This window comes from Gambusia affinis, linkage group LG10 (genome assembly GCF_019740435.1).
Source record: "Gambusia affinis linkage group LG10, SWU_Gaff_1.0, whole genome shotgun sequence".
Classification (NCBI taxonomy): Eukaryota; Metazoa; Chordata; class Actinopteri; order Cyprinodontiformes; family Poeciliidae; genus Gambusia; species Gambusia affinis.
Genome location: NC_057877.1, coordinates 25,118,588 through 25,144,912, shown reverse-complemented (window position 1 = coordinate 25,144,912; position 26,325 = coordinate 25,118,588). Strand labels below are relative to the sequence as shown.

The 26,325-nt window shown below is 38.2% G+C and overlaps 1 protein-coding gene across 1 annotated transcript in view; it reads left to right on the top strand.

The window, feature by feature from the left end:
- The window catches only part of cachd1 (cache domain containing 1), a 77,250-nt gene that overhangs the window by 45,819 nt on the left and 5,106 nt on the right, over positions 1 to 26,325 (top strand). The window contains exons 4-26 of the mRNA XM_044129658.1: positions 604 to 710; positions 5,117 to 5,243; positions 6,934 to 7,078; positions 7,195 to 7,411; positions 7,511 to 7,660; positions 10,466 to 10,738; positions 12,840 to 12,989; positions 13,329 to 13,452; positions 13,578 to 13,695; positions 15,126 to 15,294; positions 15,377 to 15,519; positions 16,188 to 16,369; positions 17,207 to 17,317; positions 18,165 to 18,287; positions 18,805 to 18,904; positions 19,249 to 19,365; positions 19,739 to 19,899; positions 20,139 to 20,225; positions 21,428 to 21,544; positions 22,726 to 22,877; positions 23,607 to 23,768; positions 24,716 to 24,793; positions 24,897 to 24,998. Of these exons, the coding sequence (XP_043985593.1) occupies positions 604 to 710; positions 5,117 to 5,243; positions 6,934 to 7,078; positions 7,195 to 7,411; positions 7,511 to 7,660; positions 10,466 to 10,738; positions 12,840 to 12,989; positions 13,329 to 13,452; positions 13,578 to 13,695; positions 15,126 to 15,294; positions 15,377 to 15,519; positions 16,188 to 16,369; positions 17,207 to 17,317; positions 18,165 to 18,287; positions 18,805 to 18,904; positions 19,249 to 19,365; positions 19,739 to 19,899; positions 20,139 to 20,225; positions 21,428 to 21,544; positions 22,726 to 22,877; positions 23,607 to 23,768; positions 24,716 to 24,793; positions 24,897 to 24,998 (3,215 nt within the window). The remainder of the gene's footprint in view (positions 1 to 603; positions 711 to 5,116; positions 5,244 to 6,933; positions 7,079 to 7,194; positions 7,412 to 7,510; positions 7,661 to 10,465; positions 10,739 to 12,839; positions 12,990 to 13,328; positions 13,453 to 13,577; positions 13,696 to 15,125; positions 15,295 to 15,376; positions 15,520 to 16,187; positions 16,370 to 17,206; positions 17,318 to 18,164; positions 18,288 to 18,804; positions 18,905 to 19,248; positions 19,366 to 19,738; positions 19,900 to 20,138; positions 20,226 to 21,427; positions 21,545 to 22,725; positions 22,878 to 23,606; positions 23,769 to 24,715; positions 24,794 to 24,896; positions 24,999 to 26,325) is intronic.

Below are 26,325 nucleotides of genomic sequence, written 5' to 3'. Positions count from 1 at the left end.
CTGTATTAATCTCAAAATAAAAGATTTTTGCTGTTGCCTCTCTAAACAAAAATTATTGCGAGAGTTTTGTTGTAACTAATCTTGATTTAAAGTTAAGTGCAGTATGCTGCAAGGCAAATATGAGGCTGACTGAGATTTGATTATTTTACTTTAATGATTAAGTCATCAAATTAAGAGACCGGCATGAGTTTTTTTATGATGCTCGTTCCTTATTTATTTAGGCAGCTGGGTAATAGGGATGTTTGGAGAATTTCAGTCTTTTTCCATGGAAAGTTTTATTCACAAGTCTTAAAATCTGCTTTAATAAATGTTCTGGGCATCAGATAATACAGTTAGCAACGTAACTGCACCGAATGAAACAAGAAAAGTCTATTTTTTGCCGATGTTTGATTTAAGTTTTTAACCAACATTCTTTCACTTGTGTCCCTTTATGAAATCCCTCTACGTCTTAGGAAATAGTTTAATTAAAAAGCTTGAATAGTATAAAGCTGAGTGATCAAACTTACAGATCTGGTTTGTAGATCTGTAAATCTGCAGTTTCACCAACAAACAATCAGCCATTCTCTGTAAATTCTCAACAGCTTCCTCTTTGCATGTCTGCAGGTTTGATGGAAACTTCAATACCAATGTGTCCAAGACCATCTGCTGTGACAGACTTTCCCCCACAGTCAACAGCAGAGCATTCAACCCGGGACGAGACCTCAACTCAGGTTAGTTTAGATCTCCTATTCCTGTAGAGAGACACAGGGAAGATTTCTTGTATGCAAGATAGCCTGCCATGAACTGCAGTTCCCATTGAAGTAAGTTTTTATGACATTTTTACCAGTTTTTTCCCTCCTCAATTCCAGAAAGTTTAACATTGTCAAGGACATTGATGTTAGCTCTATATAAAACTCTCTTTTCAGAATGCTTTTGAAACTCTCTTTGTGCATGTTCATTAAATTTTTTTCTATTATAAATTTTTTCAGCCTTTTATCTTTAAGATCAAATGATCTTATTTTACTTTGAACTCTAGTTTGCAGGTTTATCCAGGTCGTCTGTTCTTTTTTCCTTTTGAGGATAATTTACTTAGTCTGACTTGATGTCAAATAGAATTTAATATTAAGTCAAATTCTATTTGACATCAAAAAATAAGCCCTCTTATTAAGAAATGGTTAGTGAAAGCAGTGGAAAACTGCTCGTTATGACGGCCACCACAACATATTTAGTGAGTTTCCAAACTGCATGAGCCCAGCTACAGATTACGACCTTGTAAAGCTCACATATGTGTTTGCAGCACACGTCTGTCTGGTTCCAACTCAGAGGAAAATGGAAAATTATCATTTAGCTCCAGTTTTCAAACAGCTGGCTTTTCCGTTTTGGCGCTGTTACTCAGTTTACTTTCTGAACAACACATGCTTATAACATGCAACTTTATTTCTAAGAATAATTCATTTTATCTTTGCGATGTGCAAATTGTTTCCTGTAAATTTTGTCTTCCTCATTGCAAACTAATTTTACCATTTAGAAAAAAAAAAAAAGATTAAATTGATGGATTCCGATTTTCAGTCATTCTCGAGGTGTAGACATTCTATAAGAATGTGATTTTAAGCCTTGACTGTTTGTTTTGCCAGACTGGTTGATTATTTTACTTGCAGTTTATTGTTATAACATCCTGGACCAGTTAAATTAAATTCTTGAAACTTTAACAGATTGTTCTTCCAGAATTTTCTGTGCATTCAGCTATTTTTAGATAAAACTTCAGGAAGGTGAGTTTGTTTTAACTAGATCAGTTTGACAGCGATAATAAATAGTTGGCATTAAAGTCCATCCTAAGCAACCGGATCCCATCTACCATCATATAGTAGAGGGTTTTGCTGCAGGAGGTATGAGAGAGCAAAGGCAACCTGCAAGTCTGACTCAGTCGGACCAATTCTGTCAGGAGTGGGCAAGAATTTCAACAAAACTATACATCTGTCATTCTGTTGCTACTCTGGCTCAAATCATTTTTTTTTAAATACTAGGAACAGCTCTCTACAAATCTTTAGTTTCTGCCGATTTTAACACATCATCATTGGTGGGGCTTTATTTTCCTTACAAGGCCAGTCGTAATGAGTTCAAGTTACCCCTTGGCCTTCCTGCTCCTCTTCTCGTCCCTCACACTAACTCCTCCTTGACCTTCTCACTGCCACTCTTTTCAGTCTTTCCCATTTGTCTCAGCCTAGTCTAAACAAGGCCGCTATAGCGGGAAGGGAAGGCGTGGCTAAGGACACCAGAAATAATTGAGGAGGAGAGAATGATGAATGAAGGGAAAGAAGGGAGGGGCGAGAGCTGATTGAAATGGAGTAATTGTATCTAGACTGGGTTGTTCCCCCCATCCCCCTTCCCTTCCCTTTTTATCTTTCATTTTCCTTCTTTTGGAAGGACAGGGACAATGGTGGATATTGGTGAAATTAGTTTTTATACCAGCAGGTGGGTGAGAGATGAGAGGCTGAGTGCAGTTTGATTACTGTACTTGCTTGGTCCAACTACTTTTTCCCCTCCATCTTTTTTTTTCTTCCAGTGTAATTTTTCCAACTTCAGACCCCCAATTTTCCATTCTACCCCTTTGCTTTCCATCCATTTTTGTCTACCTGTCATACCTTTTCTACTTCTAGTCTTAGTCACATTGTTGTTCCAGCATGCATGTCTAGTCTCTCAACCTATAGACTCGGTGTATAAAAGGAGATGGGAAAGCTAAAGTAGTAGCAAGTAGTTGTCATGTGGTCCCCATTTCTTGGTGTAGATAGCCATTTGTCTTCACAAGCCGCCTTCTACTGCCAGCACTACAAAGTGGTTCCTGTTTATATGAACTAAAGAGACAGATGAGGTAGCAAAGGGGAAATGTTGAACATTCTAGGTAAACCTGTCTTAGTGGCTTCTCTTTCTTGATGAAATGTAGTCAATGGTTTTTTGGTTGAATAAAGACTGTTTTTTTCTCTAATGCCCAACTAAAACATCGCCCCTCTTCTTTATGACGAAGCTAAGAAATTTGTGAGTTTGTTGAATGAGCGGACAGAGAACGATTCTGGAGTGTCTGGCAGTCATTGTATAAGTAATTAACAGAAGAATAAGCATCTTGAAATCCTTTTCCAGGTAATGGAAACCAACTTCCACAAAGCTACAAATGACCTCCAGGATGTTTATTGAATGTGTATTATTGCTACAAACTCAAACATGAAACATCTGGGCAAATAGTTTAATGGAAATGACATAATAATGCATGCGATTTCCTGTCAAAGATAGATACACACTCTTTTCAAAAGAACTCTTAACACTGGAACTGATAAACAAAATAAACAAAATGACCAAAAACAAAAATGAAATGGATTCTCAGTCTCCACTAACAATAAATGTACTTGAATAATAACTAAACAACATGAAGCCAAAGTGTAAATAAATACTGCATTCAACCAAAAGACTGCAGATTATGAAGTCTGTATACTATATAGCCCTTCAGTAATCATTAGATTTAAATAGAGACGATGGGCACATCCAACTACTTGATGCAATAATTCACACTAAACAATTTTTTGCCCCGATTTTCCCCTTACGACAATCTTAGATCCTTGGTCGTTCTAAGATTGTCGCTTGTGATTTTGTAACCGATCATCCTGTAGTCTAGGCCGCTCCGATCTAAATCAGGTTTTCCCCAACTGGGAACCCTGTTGAATGTGACAGATAGCCAATCAGAAAGTGCAGATTCCCATTCGTGCTTTCTGAGAGGAAATTACAGAGAGGAATCCCAAACAGCTGACACGGCGGAAGTCCAGCGGACATTGGAGGTGATATGTGGAATCAACATTAATGTTTATAAAACATTTCATGCAAAGAATATAGAAATGACAAGAGGAGGAGTTGGAGCGAAATTGCTACGCAGTTGATGAACCCGGTAACTTTTCAGCTGTTCTTCGTTAACATGACACAAATAGGTTATAATGATTTTCATTCAGTCAGGACAGACACTAGAGCAGGGGTAGACAATCCTGGTTCTCGAGGGCCGGTCTCCTGCAACTTTTAGATGCATCTCTACTTCAACACACCTGAGTGAAATAATGAGGTCATTAGAAGGACTCTGGAGAACCTGACTGCACTTGGGAGGTGATTCAGCTATTGGATTCAGGTTTGTTGGATCAGGGAGACATCTAAGAGTTGCAGGACACCGGCCCTCGAGGGCCAGGATTGCCCACCCCTGCACTAGAGCCACATGCATTGCAGGTAGATTGTAGTAAAATATTGATTAATGCCTGGTTTTAAAATTAGTTAACTGGACTTGTAGCCATTGTTTTGTGCCCATTGTTGGACACCACACGGCATGATCGAACCCGATCAAACCATTACACCTAAGATTTCTGTCAGCTAATGTGTGGTCTCTCAGGTTTTGAAAATGGGTCAGCAATTGGCTGACAGCTCTAAGATCATGTAGTGTGAACTGGGCATCACACTAAGGAAATGAGGAAGGGAGGGTCAGTGGAGAGCACTGGAGTTGAGCTTTTTTTTCATTCAGTGTCACCAACAGGAAGAGAAAAAGGCTGGAAGAAACAATAAAGCCGATTATTAAAATGAGGTTGATAGTTTTAATTTATTGTATGATTAATTGATTTATTGTTTATCGCGACAGGCCTAGTATAACTGAATTTTTTTTATGCGTAGAAATTTACAAAAGCAGTAAATGAAGCTGTTTTTCTGTAGTGCAATAATAAATAATAATAATTACTTTATTATGCAAGAATGGAAAATTATTTGCATTTTCAAACTTTACTTTCTTCTGATTAAATATCTGAATCTTCCATAATGAGTCGAATTGACCAGATCTTTTTCCACTAACTCTCAAATCTTGAGTGGTACCTTTTATGGAAAGAGTTTACATTTTATGAGCTTGTTTCATATTGTCATTTTGTTCTATGATCCACATATTTAACACATTTAACTGAACCTGAGCAGTACTGAACACTTCTCTCGAAGGTGTGTTTGGGATGCTGTTGGTTTCACTTTGAAAATCTTTTCATGTGTGTTTGTTTCTCTCAGGCAACTCCACATGTCATCAGCCTGCTGAATTTGTATAATTACCAGTTTTTGTCTTCCATCTTATGTGCAGTGTTGGCAGACAACCTGAAGTCCAACCCAGGGATAAAGTGGCAGTACTTCAGCTCAGAGGAGGGCATCTTTACCGTCTTCCCCGCCCACAAGTTCCACTGCAAAGGAAACTACGAACATCGCAGCCGGTACATATTGCCCCTTCTCTCTCTTAAAATGGTTACATTTTTAAAATGTATTTAGGCACTATTCTTTTAAGCAAATGATTAAATCTTTTCCTGCTCTACACACACGTGACAGTTGGATCTATCTGCCATGTTGTTGCCTTCGCCTTCATCACCCCCATGCATCCTTCAACCCACTGCCCCCTCCTCTGCTGGTTGCTGTAGGGTGGCCTAGAGGGCATGCTCATGGCATGTCGCCCTTGTACTTCATGACCATACATGCCTTTAGCAGGAATGTGCCTCTGTGCCACTACAGACTGATGGAATTTCACACCCTAAGTCTGTTTGTTTTTTCCTTTTTCTTTTTATAAACCCTGACTTGAATATATCTTTCACTTTATTCCTCATGTACTTTGCATCTTCACTTGATTTTTCTCATTGCAATTTGAATTAGCAACTTGGCATTCAGCCATGGGGAGAAAGGATGTTGCTTGGCCAGCTTTGGTTGTGAATAAGGCTTTGTGAGCAGAACCCCCCACCCTGTACCTCTGTATGTGTCTTCTTGTCCAGCAGACCACACACAGTGGCTTTGAATCCCCTTCCACATCCCATTCTGCTTATAACATACAGCCATCGACATGTCAAACTATGGATTGTGACCAATTTAGTTGGTTTTATTGGTTCAGGGTAAATGATTGAATTCTTCAGATGCACTAATCTGATTTCCCAAAATTAAAGTTTCCTCTTTCATTACTTTCAAAGTGATAACAGGTTGACTTTCCTAGAGCAATAGTTGTAGGTTGTTCAAGTTACATCAAAAAGTGAAAGTCATTAATAATAGATTCATCACATACAAAGTGCATAATAAATTTAATTCAAATATTTTATAAAAATCGATTGTTTTCTGGATACACACACTCAAGCTAGTCAATCTCTTATATTATTTCCCCTATTTTCGCAACATGTTTGTTTACATTTTTCCATTTTCCATTGTTGTGTGTGGATATTAGGCCTGTCGCAATAAACAATAAATCAATTAATTGCACGATAAATTAAAACTATCGACCTCATTTTAATTATCGGCTTTATCGTTTTTTTTACGGCCTTTTACTCTTTCTGTTGATGACACTGAATGAAAAAAGTCAGCGTCAGTGGTGCTCTCCACCGACCCTCCCTTCCTCATTTCCTTAGTGTAATGCCCAGCACACAACGTGATCTTAGAGTTGTCAGCCAACTGTCAGCTCATTTCAAAACCTGAGAGCTGACAGAAATCCTAGGTATAACGGTTCGATCGGGTTTGATCGTGTGGTGTCCAACAATTGGCACAAAATATTGGCTCCAAGTCCAGTTAACTAATTTTAAAACCAGACATTAATCAATGCTTTACTGCAATCTACCTGCAATGCATGTGGCTCTAGAGTCTGTAACTATCTGATGAACAACTGTCTTGACGACAATCTTGCCCGTCTGGTTTGTGTGGACCATTGGGCTTTTTTGGAAAAAACTTAACCCTAACTCTCAAACTTTAGAAAACATGAGACAGTAGTATGACCTTGGTTTGCAACCAAATGATCAGAAAATTGACAGAGCTCATTAAAATTTTTAATCCAGAAAAATCTGGGGGTAGTGTAGAATGTTTGGTACCTGGTGGACTGGACTGGTCTGGAGCAGACTGTCTGGTGCCTCACTTTGAGTTTTTGTGTTCTTGTTCCAGGCCTGTGTACGTCTCTGCAGTGCGTCCACAATCCAAACATATTGTGGTGATGGTTGACCATGGAGCATCTATAACAGACTCACAGCTTCAGATCGCTCGTGATTCTGCTCTTGTGATCCTTAATTCTATCGACGAACACGATAAGGTTTGTAAAAAGAAGCAGACGTTTCTCTGTTTGATTAGGAAATTATTATTTTACACGTTGCTTTGGAAGATCAGAAAGTTCATCCATTTAGGTGAAATTGCCTTGTCCCTCTGCAGATCTCCATCCTGTCTGTGGCAGAGGCGGTCCGCTCCTGCTCTCTGGACCAGTGCTACAAGAGCCTGCTATCTCCGGCCACTAGCGAGACTAAGAGGAAGATGAGCACCTTCATCTCTAACATCAAGGCCTCTAATGGAGGCACACAGCATGCAGCTGGCTTCCAGAAGGCTTTCCAGCTGCTCCGCAACACCAGCAGCCTCAGCAAGCAGAGCTCCAGTAAGTCCAGACAAAATTTTCTAACTCCTGCTCTTTTGCATGTGTGACATGAGATTCCCTGAGCCCTTTAATCATTAAATGTTTCATGTCATGCACTAGCTACAGATATGGTCATCATCTACCTTTCATCTGGTGTTACGTCTCGAGAGTCGTCCGAGCTGGAGAAGAGAGCGACGCTCAGCGTGGTCAGAGATGAGAACCGACACCTCAACAACTCCGTCATGATCCTCACTTATGCTCTTATGAACGGTGGGTGTCGATGTAAAATTTATTTATATAGCACTTTTGAAAACAGGTTTTAAACTGCACCAAAGCGCTTTACAAAAATGATAGTAGAATAGGTTGATGAAAAGAGAAAGAGAAATAATACAAATGGATGGATCATCATGTGCACGTTTCTACCAAATTCATTTCTTCTTCTACCAGGCGTTTTCTCAAATCATTTGTTTTATATATGTTATAGATTCTCTTTATTTTCTTTGAACCTTTTTTTTATTTCACGTTGATAGTGTTAAAGTAGAACCAACTATTGGTAAAATAATAATTTTTTTTCTACCAGGTGTTTCCACAGATTATTTGTTTACTTATTTTTATGTCATTTACTTTTTATTGCACATTCAAGGAGAAGAAAACATCTATATTGTCTAATCTTTACCAACTATTTTTGAATTGTAAAACATTTGGTTGCATGGTACCAATCATAAAGGCTTGCAATAGTTCAGATTCCTTGTGTGACTCCATCTGCCTCACCACTTAAAAAACTAGTTTGGCCCTAAAGCTGTTTGATACATTTCAACAAGTTGAAGTGCTCTTACATCAGCTTTTTGACTCATTTTGAGGGGAATTGAGTTGTAGCTGTGAAATCTAGTCAGTTATGGGGTACATTTTTTTATACCTTTAATAAGTACACTATGTTGCTGTTGGAAAATGAGAAGTTTTGTTTATTTTTTGATACCCCATCTCCTTTTATCTGTTCTCAAAATGAGCCTGGAGGTTACAAAGATGCTCTGAAACATTTGACGGTTTCTTGTTTATCTGTGTTGAGTCTGAGGTCTGTATTCTTCTTTCTCTCCATTTTCAGTGTCTTTGTCTTTCCATCTGCCTCCTCTAATTCCCTCCTCCCTCTGCAGGGTGCACTAACCCACCCCTTCTGTGCATGCATTAGGCCACCATTAATACAAATCATTTTTGCATCGAAGAATGGAAATGAGGTACATCTAAGAGAAAGGGGGAGAGCAAGACTTCAAAGGGCCGTGCCGCTGCCTGGACGTGTGTGACTGACAGAGGACCTTGGCTCTTTAAAGAGAGATGATGAAAAGGATGCAGAAATCTCTCGTTCTCCTGGTGTATTAGCATTGCATATTCAGAAAAACATTTGTTTCGTTGCTGATGCTGCTGCACGACTCTGAAAGGCTCAGCTTGTGGATGGGCTGGGGAGTGGGGTGTCTTTATTTTATTTATTTATTTATTTTTATTTTTTTGCTGCATCTCCTGCCAAATGTGAAGTGCTGATTGTTGAAGGAGATCAGCAGATTCACCGGCACTACAATGCACAGTTGTGTGTCTAACTTTGTGTGTGTGTGTGTGTGTGTGTGTGTGTGTGTGACAAGTTCCAAAATGCACTGGCTTCTGCAGGCCATTGTTTTGTAGCTCAATTCTTAATCAGATGCAAAAAAAAGAAACATTTTCTCCCTTCAGCTCAATTATTTTTGGGAAATATTGGAGGATAAGAACCCCTGCAAATGAAAACTGCAGGTATTTCTGCTCAGCCTGAGCTGTCAGCAGATTTCCCTCCTGGAGTCCGTTTGACGCTGCCACCCATCGCCTCCACTCTGCGGTCCAGCAGGGTGATCAAACGAGCAGAGCCCTGGCATTAAAAAAGAGATCCCACTGTAATCCGTTCAGTGATTGGACGCTGGCAGACGCTCGACTCTGTCCTTCCCGACGGCCTGTGGGATGCCAAATGTTCCAGGTGACAGCTGTGGGGGCTTGTCATCCATCTATCCATCCATCCATCCATTGGTTGAATGACCTTGTGATGACTGTTGAGATAAAGTCAAAGTGTGGTGTGCTGTCTATGTTCTGCATGTTTATGTTTAAGTATGGGCAGATTTATTTATGTCATGGTGTTGGAGTTGACAGACGACAGCTGGGCTTGGAGGGAGCTTGGGATGGCTCACGTCACGCTTGTCAAGTCGGGGCTTGGATGTATTAAAAGAAATTCCTGATGCAGATGTAGAAAAAAAAGTTCAAAAATTTGTAAACACTGCTTTTGACTTTCCACTAAGAAAATGTGAGAAGTAGAAGTGTTTTATGGGTTTTTTAATGATTTTTTTAAAAACAGGGTTTGCACATAGAAATTTGCAAAGTGTGGCTTACTTTTGTGTTCTGCTGTGGATCCCCATAGCATGATGCTGCCACCACTAAATTTCACAATGGGCATGGGACTCAAGGTGTTCAAAGTTCAATCTTAAGTGACCAGAACATATTCCACTGGAATTCTTTCTGCTTTTTTGAACAATTTGACAATCTTGCCATTCTCTTTCAACAATCAATATTATGTGTTCCATGGTTAATAAATGATGCGTCACCTTAAGGAATTTTAATGTATGATAAATTGTCCCAGAATTATTGCGATAAACAATAACAGGGTCGTTTGAGATAATTTTCAAGTAATGTATTGATAATGGAATAATAATACAAATTTGCTTTCTCAAAGACTAATAAACTTTTAATTTGTACAGCTAAACCACAGGGAAACTGAAAAAAGTTAAACCACCTGTAATTTTTCTTCTACCTTAATTTTTGTCCTATGTCTGGACTAAAATCCCAATAAATTACCTAAAATTTCTGGTTATAACCTGGTAGAAATGTTAAACTTACCAGGTATGTATATTTTTTCAAGACTTCAGTAATATGTGAAAACCAGTTTTGGTTGGTTACTGAGTTAACAGGCATGTCAAGCCAAGGTTTGTTTATGATATTGATTCAGAATTGACTTTTCTTGTCATGTTGTTGCTCAGTTTCTCTTCCTCTACCCATTTCCTCCCCCAGAGGGAGTCACGGGCTTGAAGGAGCTGGCCTTCCTCAGAGACCTTGCCGAACAGAATTCCGTCAAGTACGGCGTCGACCGAGCGTTGGAACGGGAGCGCACCTTGCCATGGTCGGCCAGAGCCCCCATGATGCCGGTGGTGAAGGGCAGCATGATGGTGCTAAACCAGCTGAGCAACCTGGAAACATCAGTGGGACGCTTCTACATCAACCTGCCCAACCGCATGATTGATTTGGTGCGATTCAGCCTGCCCTACGCCGACCCCATGGGGGACGGTGAGTGGTGGGGACTGGCTTGGGACAACGGAAAACTCCAGCAGCCATGTCATACTTGACCATTTAAATATAGAAATGGATCAATCAGGATTTAATTGGTCCATATCAAGTAAAGCTGCAGCTAATGGTTCTTTCAGTAATTAATTGTTCTAATATTCTGATTAATCAATCATCCGATAACAAAGATAACAAAATTGGAACAGTCTCCTGATGTTTCATTTAACCACTTAAACCCTTTTATAGAATATAGGAAATGCATTTAAGTACACAAATAAAAAATGTTCCTTTTTACTGAGAAAGTGAACATTTTATTGCCTAAAATACAAAAAACATTTCTTTAGTGAACACTCGATCATTTGTAGCAAAAGATGCATCTGCAGCTAAAAAATTAACAATTAGTAATTGGATAGGAAATGTAGCTTAATAGGAGATTTTTTCAGATAGAATTTGAACCAGGTGGGGTTTTTTTTCATTGTAACTAATTCAATGTGTTGATTTTATTATTCTTAATTTAAAATAAAGAATAATAAATGAAAAAATTAAGAATGAACAAAATCTGACATTAAAAGTGCAGCTGGTACCTTACAGAGGCAGGATTTTTACATTCAGCAGAAAATTAGAAACATCTTCATTCCAACATTAAAGCATGTCTTCCATTATCAGAGCATAAATAGAGCAAGAATGTGTTTATTATGGCAAAAAAGTTGGAAATTTTCAGATTTTTGTGTTGACTCAATTGAACAACATAGTGTTCTATGAGTGCATTGTTATCTAATTAAAGCAAAGCAAGACTGATCAGAAAGAAATTAAGTTTTACCTCTATGGTGCTTTAGCCGGCCATATTTGGCCAGATTGTTGGCGGAATACATTGTGTATGCAGCCTTGAGAACTTGGTCCTTTTTCTGTGTTGCTGCCAAATCATGCTGCATTTGATTTATGGTGCCCCTACCTTCCCCCATGCATTTAAAAATGCAGCTGTTAAATGTGTAAAAAAAACTAACTTTAAAACCACCTTCTATTCCAGTAACATAATCTCACACACATGGAAAAAAATGTCTGCAGTTATCCAACAGTGAGCTTTGGAGATGTTTTTACCTGCACAGGCTGCTCATGATGTAAGAAAAACTCACTAGTCTTGTCACAAATTCTGTTGCATTGAACTTTTAATGTAGTGCCTTTCTTAATGAAAGGAGTTATGTTTTACAATTGTTTTTTAATATGTGAAAATCAGTATGCATCTGGTTCACTTCAGTGAGGAGCGGTTATGGAAAATGAAGAGTGGTTATGGAAAAGGGGCCTCTGTGCTGCTTTATATTATTAAGTCAGAGAAACAGGAAGTCATGGTTTAGTCATTAAAATCTCCTGGACCACTCCCCTGACGTAGTTAAAAAAGAAAAGAATAGATTACAAATGCTTCACTTTGATAGATAAAGTATTGGAAGCGTCAATATTTGTTGCTCTGGTTAATTTTCTTATAACCAAGTTGTACTCAAATTAAAGGTTGGGTTTCAGTGTGAAAATGTTCTACTTTAGTAAATCTGAATTTATTTGAAGATATTTTACTCATCTGTTATAGCTGTAAATGTGTGAAGAACGGCATGTCTTTGCTTTTAAAACCTGTTTTAAAACTACAAATTAACATAACAGAAACCTTTATTTGCTGTTAAATGTCTCAACAGCGTAGTTAGTAAATCATAGCGATGATTTTCTAAGTGTGACATAATTTTTACTAATTCGGAACCTTTTGGGCTGTTTGGGACAATAGAAAATGGTAGCCATCTTGCAGGCAGGAAGCTGAGGTTTGGATTTCAGTTTTCTACCAATCCATGTGTTGTTCTCTTGGGCAAGGCACATAAATCTAATATAATTATGTCCATATATGTGAATGTGGCTCGTGTGTAAAATTTTATGTGTTCAGTATGACTAGAAAACCGTTATGTACTCTTAAGAAATTTCTTTTTCTCAAACTATAATAATATTGCTTGATGGCTGGTAAGTTGTGATGCGTTTCTACATGGTTCAAAAAGAAAAGAGCATCTAGAATAGAAATGTCTTTTGAAGACCGACCAGCTGCCTCATGTACCTGCTGCATCTCTTCCAGGCTTCATCATGACTGTGAGCCGGCCCTGTTACTTCGGTAACCTCCTCCTCGGTGTGGTCGGAGTGGATGTGAATCTGGCTTACATCCTCGAGGACGTCACCTACTACCAAGACTCGCTGGCTTCTTATACATTTCTCATTGACAATAAAGGTACATAGAAAAATCACGTAGGATTCATGCAGAATGTTGAGCCCATCTTGATCTCCAACTCTTTCAACCATGTCTGCTTGGCAGACAAGTGAAACATTGGTGAGGTTTTTATTGGATGGCACTGGTTGCTTTTTGTGCAGTTAAGAAGCTGCACTGAAACGTTTGGAAAGTTTGGAATTTTTTTTCTCGTTGGCCAATACGTTTTAGAATCAATAAAGCAGAAAATCTGGGTACCCTATGATCTCCTAAATGATTTCTGCTTGTAGTCTTTGACTATTTAAGTAAAAATGTAGAACAAATACAGTTCCACTGTTTTAATCTTGCACTTGATCTTGAAAGGTTACACCCTGATGCATCCATCTTTGACCAGACCATACCTAATGACAGAGCCGCCCCTGCATACTGATATTATCCACTATGAGAACATCCCAGGATTCCCTGTTGCCCGACACAACATCCTCAGGTGAGGGAACATCAACAACTATTTGAAAAGGGACAAAAGAGAACAGTAGCTCAAATTGCTCAAGGCTCAAGATTTTGGGTCAAATTTTTACACTAATCTTTTGATTGACTGTTCTGTTTGTGTAGCCTCCCGTTAGGCAGTCAGATCATTGCTGTGCCCGTCAACTCTTCCCTCTCCTGGCACACAAACCGGCTGAGGGACAACAGCAAAGATGCATACAATGTCAGCTATGCCTGGAAACTGGTAGGTTTTCAGTCGGCCTGTGGTCCAATAACCACTGAAAACACATCCGGTTTATTCATGTTTACCTCAACATCTGAAGTACATTATTGTCACTGCACTGCGCTCTAAAGTCCTGCCAAGATTTATGCGCTCATCCTTCATCGTCTTAAATTAGTTTTAGTGTAACAAAACCCATTAAGCCCCAACACCCAGTACATGTCTGAATCTGGGTTGAATGTTTGGAAGAAATTGCAACAGGACGGCCACATCACCATGACGCCACTCTGAGACTTTCTTCTTCCTGACATTTAGACGTTTTGGCAGAAGCAGAAGAATCATCTTTAATTTCAGCATGTCACTTTTGCTTCTTTTTAAATGCTTTCTGACATTTGGGTTATTCTTTCCAAACAAGAACAAGCGTTCAAACAAGTCACATTTGACATGAGTATGGCAGTGCTGCAGGGTTTTTAATGGGCTTTCCAGAGCCAGAACATCACTGAACCTGCCCACAAAAACATCATTTGAGAAGAGAGTTTTGTTTCCCACACAGGTCGCCCCATTTTGCACTGCTAATAATATCCAGGTGGATTGAGATGCAGATTTATTTGAAGTGATGGTTTTGAGAACAGCTTGGATCTTTATGACACTTATATTACTGCCTGATTTTAAGCAACAAATGCAGCGATAGATGAACAATGAAGGGTTAATTTAAGATCTGTTTTTGAAAGGGACACATTTAAGGTCTCCTGCAGCCATAAATCTCTGGCACTGTAAAGTTGAGCTTGTCTTTAAAAACAGGAATGCTGAACACAAGGATTTTAAAGCTTCAAATTTATTTGGAAGCAAAAGTAATTGCTCACCTGGGTATGTGAAGATAATGGAGCGTCTCCAAAATTGTCTTAATTTTCAAAATTGGGGGATGTAGCTTTCATGTTTTTTCCAGCTCTCAATCAGTTTGCCATTTTTGCTCGTTTTTACCTCCTTTTCACTTAGCCATTACTTATCAGTTGTTTAAGTATTTGTATGTTTATATACAAATGTTCACACTTTACAATTTAACTGTAGCATTTTCTGGAGATTTTACAGTACACGTTCGTTTCATTGATTGTTATTCTAAACTCATCAAATTTGGCCAGTTATGACCTGTGAGTTGCCAAAAATAAATTGCAGTGACCTTTTAATTAATCTAATTATTCAAATAAAGGAATGATTCATACCAAAGTGTAACTCTTTCTCCATGTTGTAGACTTCCGTTGTTTGGTACATTTCTTTGATAGGGTATTACAGAATCAAAAGTCATGGTTACACAACTTGTTTTTAAATTGTTTTTATCAAAAGACATTCAGAAGAGAATGTCTTTTGACAGTCATTGGGTCTGTCCAACTAGAATCATTTACGGTAACAAAGGAGTCATAAAAGCATCCAGTAAGCTCTCCTCTTTTATCCCTCAGGTCCAGGACACATCCTTTATTCTGTGCATCGTGTACATCCAGCCGGAGATCCCAGTGAAGCAGCTGAAGAACCTGAACACGGCGCCCAGCTCTAAGCTGCTGTACCATCGCTTAGACCTGCTAGGCCAACCCAGCTCTTGCCTGCACTTCAAGCAGCTTGCCACTGTTGGTACGGACAACTATAAATTCAACAGACTTTTATTATAATCTTACTTAGAGCTAACTCTACTGTCCTTCTGCCTATTTCCCAGAATCCCCCACAGTGATGCTGTCTGCTGGTAGCTTCTCTTCTCCATATGAACATCTCAGTCAGCCGGAGACAAAGCGGATGGTGGAGCACTACACGGCCTACCTCAGTGATAACACCAGGCTTATTGCCAACCCAGGCCTCAAGGTACACAAGCCTTTAAAACACACAACATTCACACATAAAGAGGTAATTTGTTTACCTAACACATGGGGCACCCCCAGCCTGAGGTTGGACTGGAGGCGTTTTTACATCTCTTCCTCCTGATATGACACTTGCATCCTAAACTTCAACTTAACTCTGTCATGTTTTGTGGAGGCCTGTGCTTTAATAGGTGTTTTTTGGCCAACTTTGTTTTTAAATAATTTTTCAGAGAAAACTTCAGAAGTTGTAAAGATGTTCTGCAACTTTAAGAGAAAGGGGATAAACTCCCACAAAGGTTTTGGCATACTGGGTGCATTCCTTTCCTGGGGGGAGTTGGAAGTCCAAAGCTGAGTCTCGGTGCAGATTCCCAGGCTAGTCTTAAAGACCCCCTCCAGTGACCTCATCACCCTTTCAAACTCGAAGGTTTGTCTCAGAATGGTTCTGAGATGGAGTTTTTCCAGGCTTAGCGATTAATCAGTCAGATTTATTTCCCCTAATGCCACCTCATGAATGGATTTTCTGTTTTAGTCATTTTGTTCTCAAGCCAAACATTGCAAAAAGTTTTCACAACTTGCATTCAAGACAAAAACACACAAAATGACTCCTTCAGCCCCTGCTGTTTCTCTCCATCCTCTCTCATCTTTCATCCCTCCTTCTTTTCCCCTCCACAGTCCTCTGTCAGGAACGAGGTTATGGCAACCAGTCATGTTACGGATGAGTGGATGACACTAATGGAAATGAGTAGCCTCAACTGCTACATTGTGCGCCGTTACATAGCAACGCCCAGTGGGGTGCTCCGGATTTACCCAGGATCGCTGATGGACAAAGCGTTCGACCCGACCCGCAGACAATGGTGAGGTTTACTTTGGTGGGTTTGAAAAGAAGGGCAAGATGACGTTAAAGGTGTTTGGAGTTTTGGTTTTGGGCTGCGAAGGGTGATCCAGAATAGTTCTGCAGTTTGCTCCTGTTAAAGAGAGACAAATGTGTGATATTCGTAGCTTCAGTCTGGTGAAGTTAGTAAGTTTGTATGTACAAAGTGTTCAAAAACTTATTATTACACTATTAAATTGCATAAAAAGTCAAAACTTGTTTTTTTTCCCAAAAAAAGCATACCTTTCTTTAAAGTTACATTTGTTTGAAAATAACACGTGGAGAACCTCTGTAGCAGGAATTCTTACCAGAGAATTTTAATTCAGAACAGCAGCCTCTCATAAAATTATATGAAAGTCATGGTAATTAACTGTTTATTTGCATTTATAGCAATTTTATCCTAGAATGTCAAATGCATAGCACACAATGTGCTGTACCCATGATAAAATACAGATAACAAGGGGAAAGATATTGTCATTGTATTATTAGCACTGCTAGCTAGCAAATGACCAAATCCAATGTTTCAACTAAAACACAGTCAACCTACCTGTGACATAATTATTTAGTCTTATATGATACAATTTTCTAAGAAACACATTTTTTTGTTTTCAGTAGCTCTAAACCATTATCAACAATATTCAAAGTAAATACTCAAAACCTCTCTGCATGTAGTAAGTCTATATATGGCTTTCACTTTGGGAACGTTATTAAAGAAATAACTGTTGTTTCCTTTGATTATTCCAATTTGCTCCAGTCATTACCCGCTTTGAGCAAAGAGGGACATGATTGTCATGGGTAACCCTCTGAGTGTATCGTACAGGTATCAGCATGCTGTGGCTAACCCGGGCCTCATCACCTTCACCGGTCCCTATCTGGATGTTGGCGGTGCAGGATACGTCGTCACTATCAGCCACACTATTCATGCCTCCAGGTAAAATAAAATGGTTGTAGTTTAATATTAGTGAATGGAATGTATGGTCTGTTTTCTCTAGATTTATGAGAGTCACCCCCATTAACCGTTTAATTATTGACCATTATGTTTGAGCCTTTTTAGTTTCTGCTCAATAGAGCCACTGTTTTGAGGGAAGATATCATGATCAGCAAGAATTTTATCTTGGGGGTCATTTCATTGAGACCCAGCTATCTCTGAAAACAGGAAGTAATTTGACACAAATGACAAGATACTGAGACTGACTCTTTCATTGCTTTTCAATGAGTAAAATGATCCATGTTCTGTTATAATTATCATTAATTCTTCTCTTGTAAAGTACTATCAGGCAAAACAGTGTATTGCTACACAGTAGTAGGGGGAAAAAGGAGAGAAATGGAAATATATTGGGTCGCTGGTGCAGAAGAGATTGAAAATGTCTAAAAAGAGTCCTGGGCAGAGATTAGAATGTTTATTTCTAAGTCAGTGAGCCTAAAATACAACAGAGCATCATGGCCACCGGGTTTCTTACAGCACCACAATCCAAACTGTTTATAACAGCCCCTTCAAGCATTCTGGATAGAAATAAACACACAGTTTAAGGGTGTATGATAAGGCAGGGTTATGTTTTGTAGTTGAATTGGTCAGTGAGTGTAACAAACAGTATGTTAGACTGAGACACATTTCAAAATTAATTTATTTTTGGTGTTTAATTTAGCCTTGTTTTACAAAGATCTGTATAAAAGTTGGACTTCTTGTGGGATTGTTTAGAGAATTTTCATTTTCCCAACTTTTGTTATTTTTTTCTTTCAACATGACTCATTTTTCTCTTTTTCTGCTCTGCCTGCAGCTCTCAGATGGCCCCTGGGTATGCAGTTGCAGTGATGGGTATAGATTTTACTCTTCGCTACTTCTATAAGGTCCTGCTGGATCTGCTGCCCATCTGCAACCAGGACAAAGGCCACAAGATCAGGTAGATAGAGGGTAGATTTTTCACTCGTCCTTTCAAATAATTCTTCTTTTTTTCCCTCTGTTCCCCCTGGAAGTCTTTGCAAGCTTACAACATTCATGTTTCACCGGGGAAGAACAAAAGTTGCTGAGAGAGAGAAGACAACAGAAAGTGAGAAGAAGAAATAAGCTGATTATCAGCAGTCCTGAGGGAGTCCTGCATCAGTACCCCATAACTTTATTCATCTTCTTTCTTTTGATCTCTCATGCACATCAATTTCTCTGTTACTCCCCAACTCTCCACCCAAACCCCCTGGTTTTTTTGTTTTTCTTTTTATTTTATAAGCCATGTAAAACAGCTTTAGTTTTTAAGGGAGTTACAACAGGAAGAAACTACATATGGCCAAATAGTTGAGAATCAGTCAGAAGTAGAATGGAGCCAAATCATTCAGTTAAAAGAAGTCTGTTGTTGAACGGAAAGGGAGGAAATTGTATCTTGTATTCTATTTGAAGTTGTTACTTATACTTGTTCTGTAATTCAGGTGCTTTATAATGGAGGACAGAGGATACCTGGTTGCTCACCCAACCCTCATTGACCCAAAGGGCCACGCTCCAGCCGAACAACAGCACATCACTCACAAGGTAAAGGGTTGAGCTGTATATTAAGTTAGTTTATAAAATATATTTACTGTTAAGTTAAGATAAAGTTTCGTATCCAGGCAAAGCAACTCATACCAAATTATCTTCCATACTGATATTTAATTTGCTATAGAGCAAAAAACTCTTTCAGTTATCTAGTTAGAGCCACTTCCTTATTGTAATCTCAGTAAAAACTGCCTTTCACATTTGCGTTTTAAAACAGGAAAACAAAATAAATAAGCAAACTGGATTTAAAGTGTATTAAGATTTTTATTTTGCAAAGAGTATACAATTATAAATTAACATTCTCCTTGTTTGTTGTATTGTATGTTTGTGTTGTATTCTAGGAGCCACTCGTGGCCAATGATATCCTGAACCATCCAAACTTTGTCAAGAAAAATCTTTGCAACAGCTTCAGTGACCGGACAGTGCAGCGCTTCTACAAGTTCAACACCAGCATAGTGGTAAGACAGAAACCAATAGATCAGAGGATGACTCCAAGAAACAATTCTAAACCATCATGCAGTATTACAGTGCCATCTTGTGGTGGTATTCAGTAGTGCAAAGTCACTACTCCCAATTCATGGTTACAGTTAAGCTCTGTAACAGTATCTATATATATATATATATATATATATATATATATATATATATATATATATATATATATATATATATATATATATATATATATATATATATATGTATATATATAGCCAACAAACCTAAAAATAAGTCAAATCTGATTTGAGTAACTGACCAACTTAAAAAGCATATTAAGATATAAATGTTGAATTGGTTGGTTGACAGGTTTCATCTCCTCTCTTCCTCATTCAGGGAGACCTCACAAACCTCGTCCATGGCAGCCATTGCTCCAAATATCGCCTGACTAGAATCCCTGGCACCAATGCATTTGCTGGCATTGTCAATGAGACGTGTGACTCACTAGCTTTCTGCGCCTGCAGCACAGTGGACCGCCTCTGCCTCAACTGCCACAGGTGGTTGCTGATAGAAAATCATTTTTCTTTTGAAAAAAAGAATAAAATAGTGGTTTATTTAAGTTTTTAAAGGTTATGTAGCCTCAGAAGTAAAATATAGTTCCTAGGCAGAAGAAATGTCCTGCCGAAAGATGTATGTTTAAGTACATCTTTATTAAAACAGATGTATTTAAACTCTAAAGGACAATGATAATATTCTTTATTTACTTTGAAGCTGACTGGTCTGCTTCCTTATGCAGGATGGAGCAGAATGAGTGTGAGTGCCCATGTGAGTGCCCTCTGGAGGTCAATGAGTGCACAGGCAATCTCACCAATGCTGAGAACAGGTCAGTCACACAAATGAAGCAAGTCTTACTACTACAGGTCCAAACACAAGTTTGTTTTATGGATGACAACAAAGAAAATGAACTACAGATGACAGTTTGGTGATGAAACCAAATGCTGAACAAGCAGCTTAGAACCTGCAGAGTAATTTGGACTCAGGATTGGGTGTGAAAGTAGAGCAGTGGGAGTCCAGAAGAGAGCGCAATAACCATTCGGGAAGACTGGGGGAGAAATGCACAGAGTATTCAGATGACTCATTAGAGAAGCTCTAATCATATCTCAGTATCGCAACAGGAATCTTTCACATTTCACTGTAAATCAACACAAAAACCTGCTTTAAAGAAACACTATCTACTCTCTGTCCCATGTTATATTATGTTATTTTTTCCTTCTGTATTAAGGTCTCTGATCAGATGTTTATATGCACCCATTATTTATATTAATGTTATACTTTAATGATTTGATTTAATGATTAGTTTACACTGTTTATTTCGTCAGTTCCTTAGAATTATTCTACTTCAAATCTTAATATATTGTTGACTCTCGTTACACAAGGTCATATTTACAGACAGGCTCAAATACATTCACACTCCCACAAATGTATTGAGGAAATACAAATTTTGAACTTGCATTTTGGTCAGATGCTTTATGAGCCATAAAATAACATTCTGAATGTAATTTAAGATTAAATGAAATTAAACTATTTTAACTCTGAACTTTTATCCATTTTAAAGTGTTGTGCCTTCATCCCTACAGAAGTGTTTGCTTATAGTATTTGCATTATAAATGAACTACATTGTATAGATGGATGTTTTTGTGGGATTTCTCATCCTCCTCTGTTTATCTCGCTGCCTTAGTTCTCTGCATCTGTCACTCCGCATCTGTCCATCATTCTGTCCATCATTCTTGTTGTTTCACCCACCTCCTTTCATCAGCCATCAGCTGCCTGTGACAGCATGTCAATGTCTCAGATCCCTGGTTTATGTAATTAGCATTTTCACTGTCAGCTTGTCTATTTTTTGTGTCGCTGTGCTTTAACAGACTCCATATGATGATGTTTATTCCCTCCTGTTGCATACAGTCATGTTTCATTCCTAGATTTGAATGGCTCCTTTGTTTTTTGTTTTTTTTCCATTTTACTGTAACCAATAGAAGTGCCCCTCTTTGTTTTTTTCCTTCTTCATCCTGTTGATTTTTTGCACAGGAACCCCAGCTGTGAGGTGCATCAAGAACCAGTCAGCCTGAATGTGATTGATCCCGGTCTGCACGACACCCTGCCACAGTGCATCAACACCCGCTGCAGCCAGAGATACTCCAGCAGGTGCATACACTCTCTACGCTTCTTTAATATTCATATATTGGTAAAGTTTAGAGAAGTATTGCCAGCACCTGCAAGTCGCAAGGGCATAAAATATGATGGAACACCTTTTTTGGCATTTTTTTTTTCAGTGTAGTAGATCACACAACTTTAATGATTTTGTGATCTCTGTACAGGCTCAGTATAAAAATGCTACCCCAATTAAATTATTTATTATACGGTGGACCCCTAGTATTTGCAAGAGTTAGGGACCACCATGATCCCCTCTGAAATGCTAATATTTTTTAAAAATTATTATATATATTACATATTTTAATACTTCAAAGACCAACTATACCTTAATATACATTAATATACACAGTGGAAACTGTTTTAGAATTACCACTTAGCTAACATTTATAGTTTTTCTTCTTCCACTCTTAAGGGTAACAGTCAGTCAGCACCAAGAAAAATAACTGGTGGTCAAGCATTGGCTGTTTTGAAAACACCAGTCAGTTTCAGCTTCCCAATCTAAAATTTCTTTTGAATATTTTTTTAGATATGCTGAAAATGAAAAAAACTTGGAAAATGTCAATCTTCTCCGAATAACTTGGAGTTACGTTTAACAGAAAAATGCAAAATAGCTGAATCCATGGATACTGAACCGCAAATAGGTGGTGGCTCACTTTATGCTGTTATAAGATTTTTTTTGCCATCAGCAATAATTCCGTCTGAATATTTGACCTCTGTTACAGAGTATTGAGGTTTCAACAAGTTTTACGTTTCCTACTTTATTTGTTCACAAACTACTTTTGATGTGCATTTTGGGTTGTTGTCGTATTGGAATGCCAATACAAAAACACTGGAATGTAGCTGTTGATTTAAGGTAAGTTTGAATAATTTTATTATTCCCCTCCTTTACCAATATATTCACTCTACTGTATCCCCACAGCATGTTGCCACCACTGCCGTGCTTGGCAGTTGATGCTGTGCTCTCAGGTTTATGGGATCATAATGACTCTTCCAAACACCTGTTGTGATATGAAGTCTTATAGTAAAACTGACATTACTGCCTGGTTATAGCATCCTGCACAAAGTCCTGAGAATGAAGATAATTCTTTCTAACAGGACTAAATTTATTGTATGCACAATACGTTCACGTTTATATTCTTGTTCTAATCTCCCTTCGCTGCTCTGTGTTTCAGTGACTGTTTTGGTGTGCTGGACTGTGAGTGGTGCATGGTGGACAGCGACGGTAAGACCCACCTGGACAAGCCGTACTGCGCCCTGCAGAAGGAGTGCTTTGGAGGGATCGTTGGAGCCAAGAGTCCATATGCAGACGGTCTGGGTCTTATTGGTGAGTTAAAGGAACCCTGGTAATCAGCACATTTGAATAGAAGAAAATACACAACCTACATCAATACAAGAACACATTTGCTTTGAAATAGCAGCTCTCTAATCATGTAATTTATGGACTGTTATTCTTTTTTTTCCCTAAAAATGTGTGTACATGTTTTCTCAACAACTTTGGCTGTCCGCCTTGCGTTGAATAATCTTTCACACGTATGACAGACCAGAAATAATGCATAAAAATGTACCAGCATCGCAGCAGGGGTTTGAATCTCAGCATAAATAGTTTGATTTTGTCTCTTCTTCAGGCTTTTGGAGGGTTTTTAACTGTTCCTTTAAAAAAAAAAATTGAAATATCCTTCACTGTCTTCCAGAGGTGATGTTCAGGTGTATCTGCAGGATCAAGAGGTTCACACAAAATAAAAAAATAAAAAACTAATAATAACAACAACAATGATGATAATAATAATATACTTTACAACATAAGAATACGCTACAGTTATAAGCAATATAGAAGTTGAAATCCAAGGAATGTGCAAATGAGTATGGTAATTTTTTTTTATGTGCATACATAATATGTATGTGTTGAACATTAAAAGAGACAACAGAGTATTTACAATGCAGTATCTCAGTCCAGTGCAGAAAAGCAGATGTTCAAAAACAGCAGAAATGTTACTTGAAAATGTGTAAAAACTTTCTTCTTCATCATTTTTTTTTTTTTTTGCTTCTTTTGCAGATGAGGAAGTGGCGTCTTTGAACATGATCAAGAGCGCCCCTGTGGGTCCTGTCGCTGGGGGCATCATGGGATGCATCATGGTGCTGGTGCTGGCCGTGTACGCCTACAGACATCAGATCCACAGACGCTCACACCAGCACATGTCACCACTTGCTGCACAGGGTGAGTGTGGGAACAGATTCATGTCTTAAAGAGATGGTGTATCTTTATCGAAATAGAGGCAACTGCAGATGAAACGTTATATTTTGACATTTTCTAATTAAACAAAAACAATATCCATAGCTTTACTACAGAGGTTATAAGGAAATAATATAACAGAGACATGTGGTTGAAGTAAGTGGGGCTAGAAACAAATGTACACCACTTTTTTCAGAGTTTTAATTGTGAATAAAAATGCTCATGTTAACTTTTTGTATCCGTTTACCAAAGGACATGTGTTAAAAAATCTATCTATTAATTAAGAAAATTAGTAAACACTTGTACACCATTTAGAAAAAATGTTATATTTGACGCTTAAAAAAAGGATTTAAGAGCAACAGCTGCTTCTTTAGTCACTGCTGCTGCATTCTGCTTTTTATATCCATTTTTAAATTCTCCATGCCAGCAAAATGCTAAATGTTCTACTTTTAAACAGGTGCTTATGCTTCCCAATCATCAGTCAGCCCAGCACATTTCATCAGTAGCTCAATCACTCACTTTATATTCAAAGCAGCATGTAAGCAATCATTGTTTTCATCCTTTTTCTTTTTCGTCTCGATTTACTTGGATAAGTAGGAGTTTTTGTAATACACGATGAGATGAAAAATATATAGTCATTGTTTTTGTTATTATTGTCTTGTGTGTGGACAGGTAATTGTCATTTATATTTCAATGGGTGCTTGTAGAATAAGCACAATGACTGTAAATCATTAAAATGTTGGCAAATGTTTTGGTTTTGAACAAATTTGTAAATTTAATTATTCTTTAACTCTTCTTTTTAAGAAGAGCCACTTTGACAGTAAAACAATACAGTTCTGTCCTTTCTTTTAACATTTCACACCTAACCTGTTGAATGCTTGCGTGCTGAGGAGTGTCCTATTTTATGTCATTTTTCTCTACTTTTCCTCCAGAAATGTCTGTGAGAATGTCCAACCTCGACAATGAAAGAGACGAGAGAGACGAAGACAGTCATGAAGACAGAGGAATCAGTAAGCGCACCACATTGAATCTATTTTCAAACATTTCTCTCCTATTTCTGAATACAGCTCCCATTTAGCACCTTGCTAACCTGGGTGCTGTCTTAACTTTCAGTCAGTAACACCAGATTCATAGCTGCAGTCATTGAGAGACACACTCACAGTCCTGAACGGAGACGGAGGTACTGGGGCCGATCAGGGACAGAGAGCGACCACGGTAAGACAAGCACTCACTTTGTTTAGTAAGACACATAAATGCTGCTGGAAAATGTGAAGGTAAACATACATGTATTGATTTTTGAGTTTATTTAAAATTGCTTAAGTTCCTTTTATCCTATTTGTTTTCCTGAAATACCCCTTTCAAATCAAACGTATTGCAAACCTGTTATTTAATCTCAGGTTCTAACTCTGTTAAAACCAGTTGATTTATTGATGGATTGCTGACAGACTGCAGGGTATATAATAATTTTTTGTCATATTGAGATTTGGTAGAAAAGCATCTTAGCTCCAGCATCCAGACCTGGATTTGAACACCTCAATGGATTTTACATTTTAAATTTATAAAACAAAAGCAGAGTTCTGCAAAACATAAAGTATTTATATTTATTTTTTTATTTTTTAACAAAAAGTGTCCCCTTTTACTCAGTCACCCTAAATAAAATCCAGAACACCAGTTGGCTCCAGAAATGACCCAATTAGTTAACAGAGTTCAGATATTTGGTTTCTAATGCTGCTACTAGGATGCAGCCATCAGATGTTTGTTAGAGAACATTAGACCAAGCAGTATCAGGAGGACCAAATTCAAATAGAAGCTGAATATTTTGGTATGCATGCAACCATGTGACAGAAAACATGCACTATGTCAAACACGGTGGTGGTAGGATCATGCTATGCGATGGCCTTTCACTAGGACTGAGGATCAGAGTTGGTGGGAAGATGGATGGAATTAAATAATTACAATACTGGAAAAAAAAAAATCCTGTGAGACGACCCGTAAACTTACTGCCAGAGCTACAAAAATGGCATTAGAATGGCCCAGTCAAAGTCCAGACCTGAATCCAACATGGTGTATCACAATCCTTGAAAAAAAATAAATAAAATCAAATTAATTAAACTGCTAAGTTGTTTTGCAAATAAGACTGGGCAAAAATCACTCTGGTAGCTAGGTTTTGTTTTATTACATCAGCATATAATGTGAAAAAAATGAAGGTTTCTTGATTTCAGACCCTGAACTTTCTGTGACACTTAGAAAACAGGAAAACCTTCCTTTTTCAAGGCTTCATAAAGTAAAAAAAAAAACAAAAACCTGAATAATTTTTCGGTTCAGTTTCACATTCTCCCTTCGCTCCCAGTTCTGAGCTCTCCTTTTATTCTTCGCATTAATAACAAGCCTGAACCCTGATTTTCTCTTCATCTGAGCTGACTGGCTCATGTTTGCTTTTTAAGAATTTTCTAAGTCTGACACTTGCTGTGGACGGACACTTTCACCCACACAGGCTCTCTGCCTCCCACATATGTGGCATCATTCCACTTCCTGGCAACCA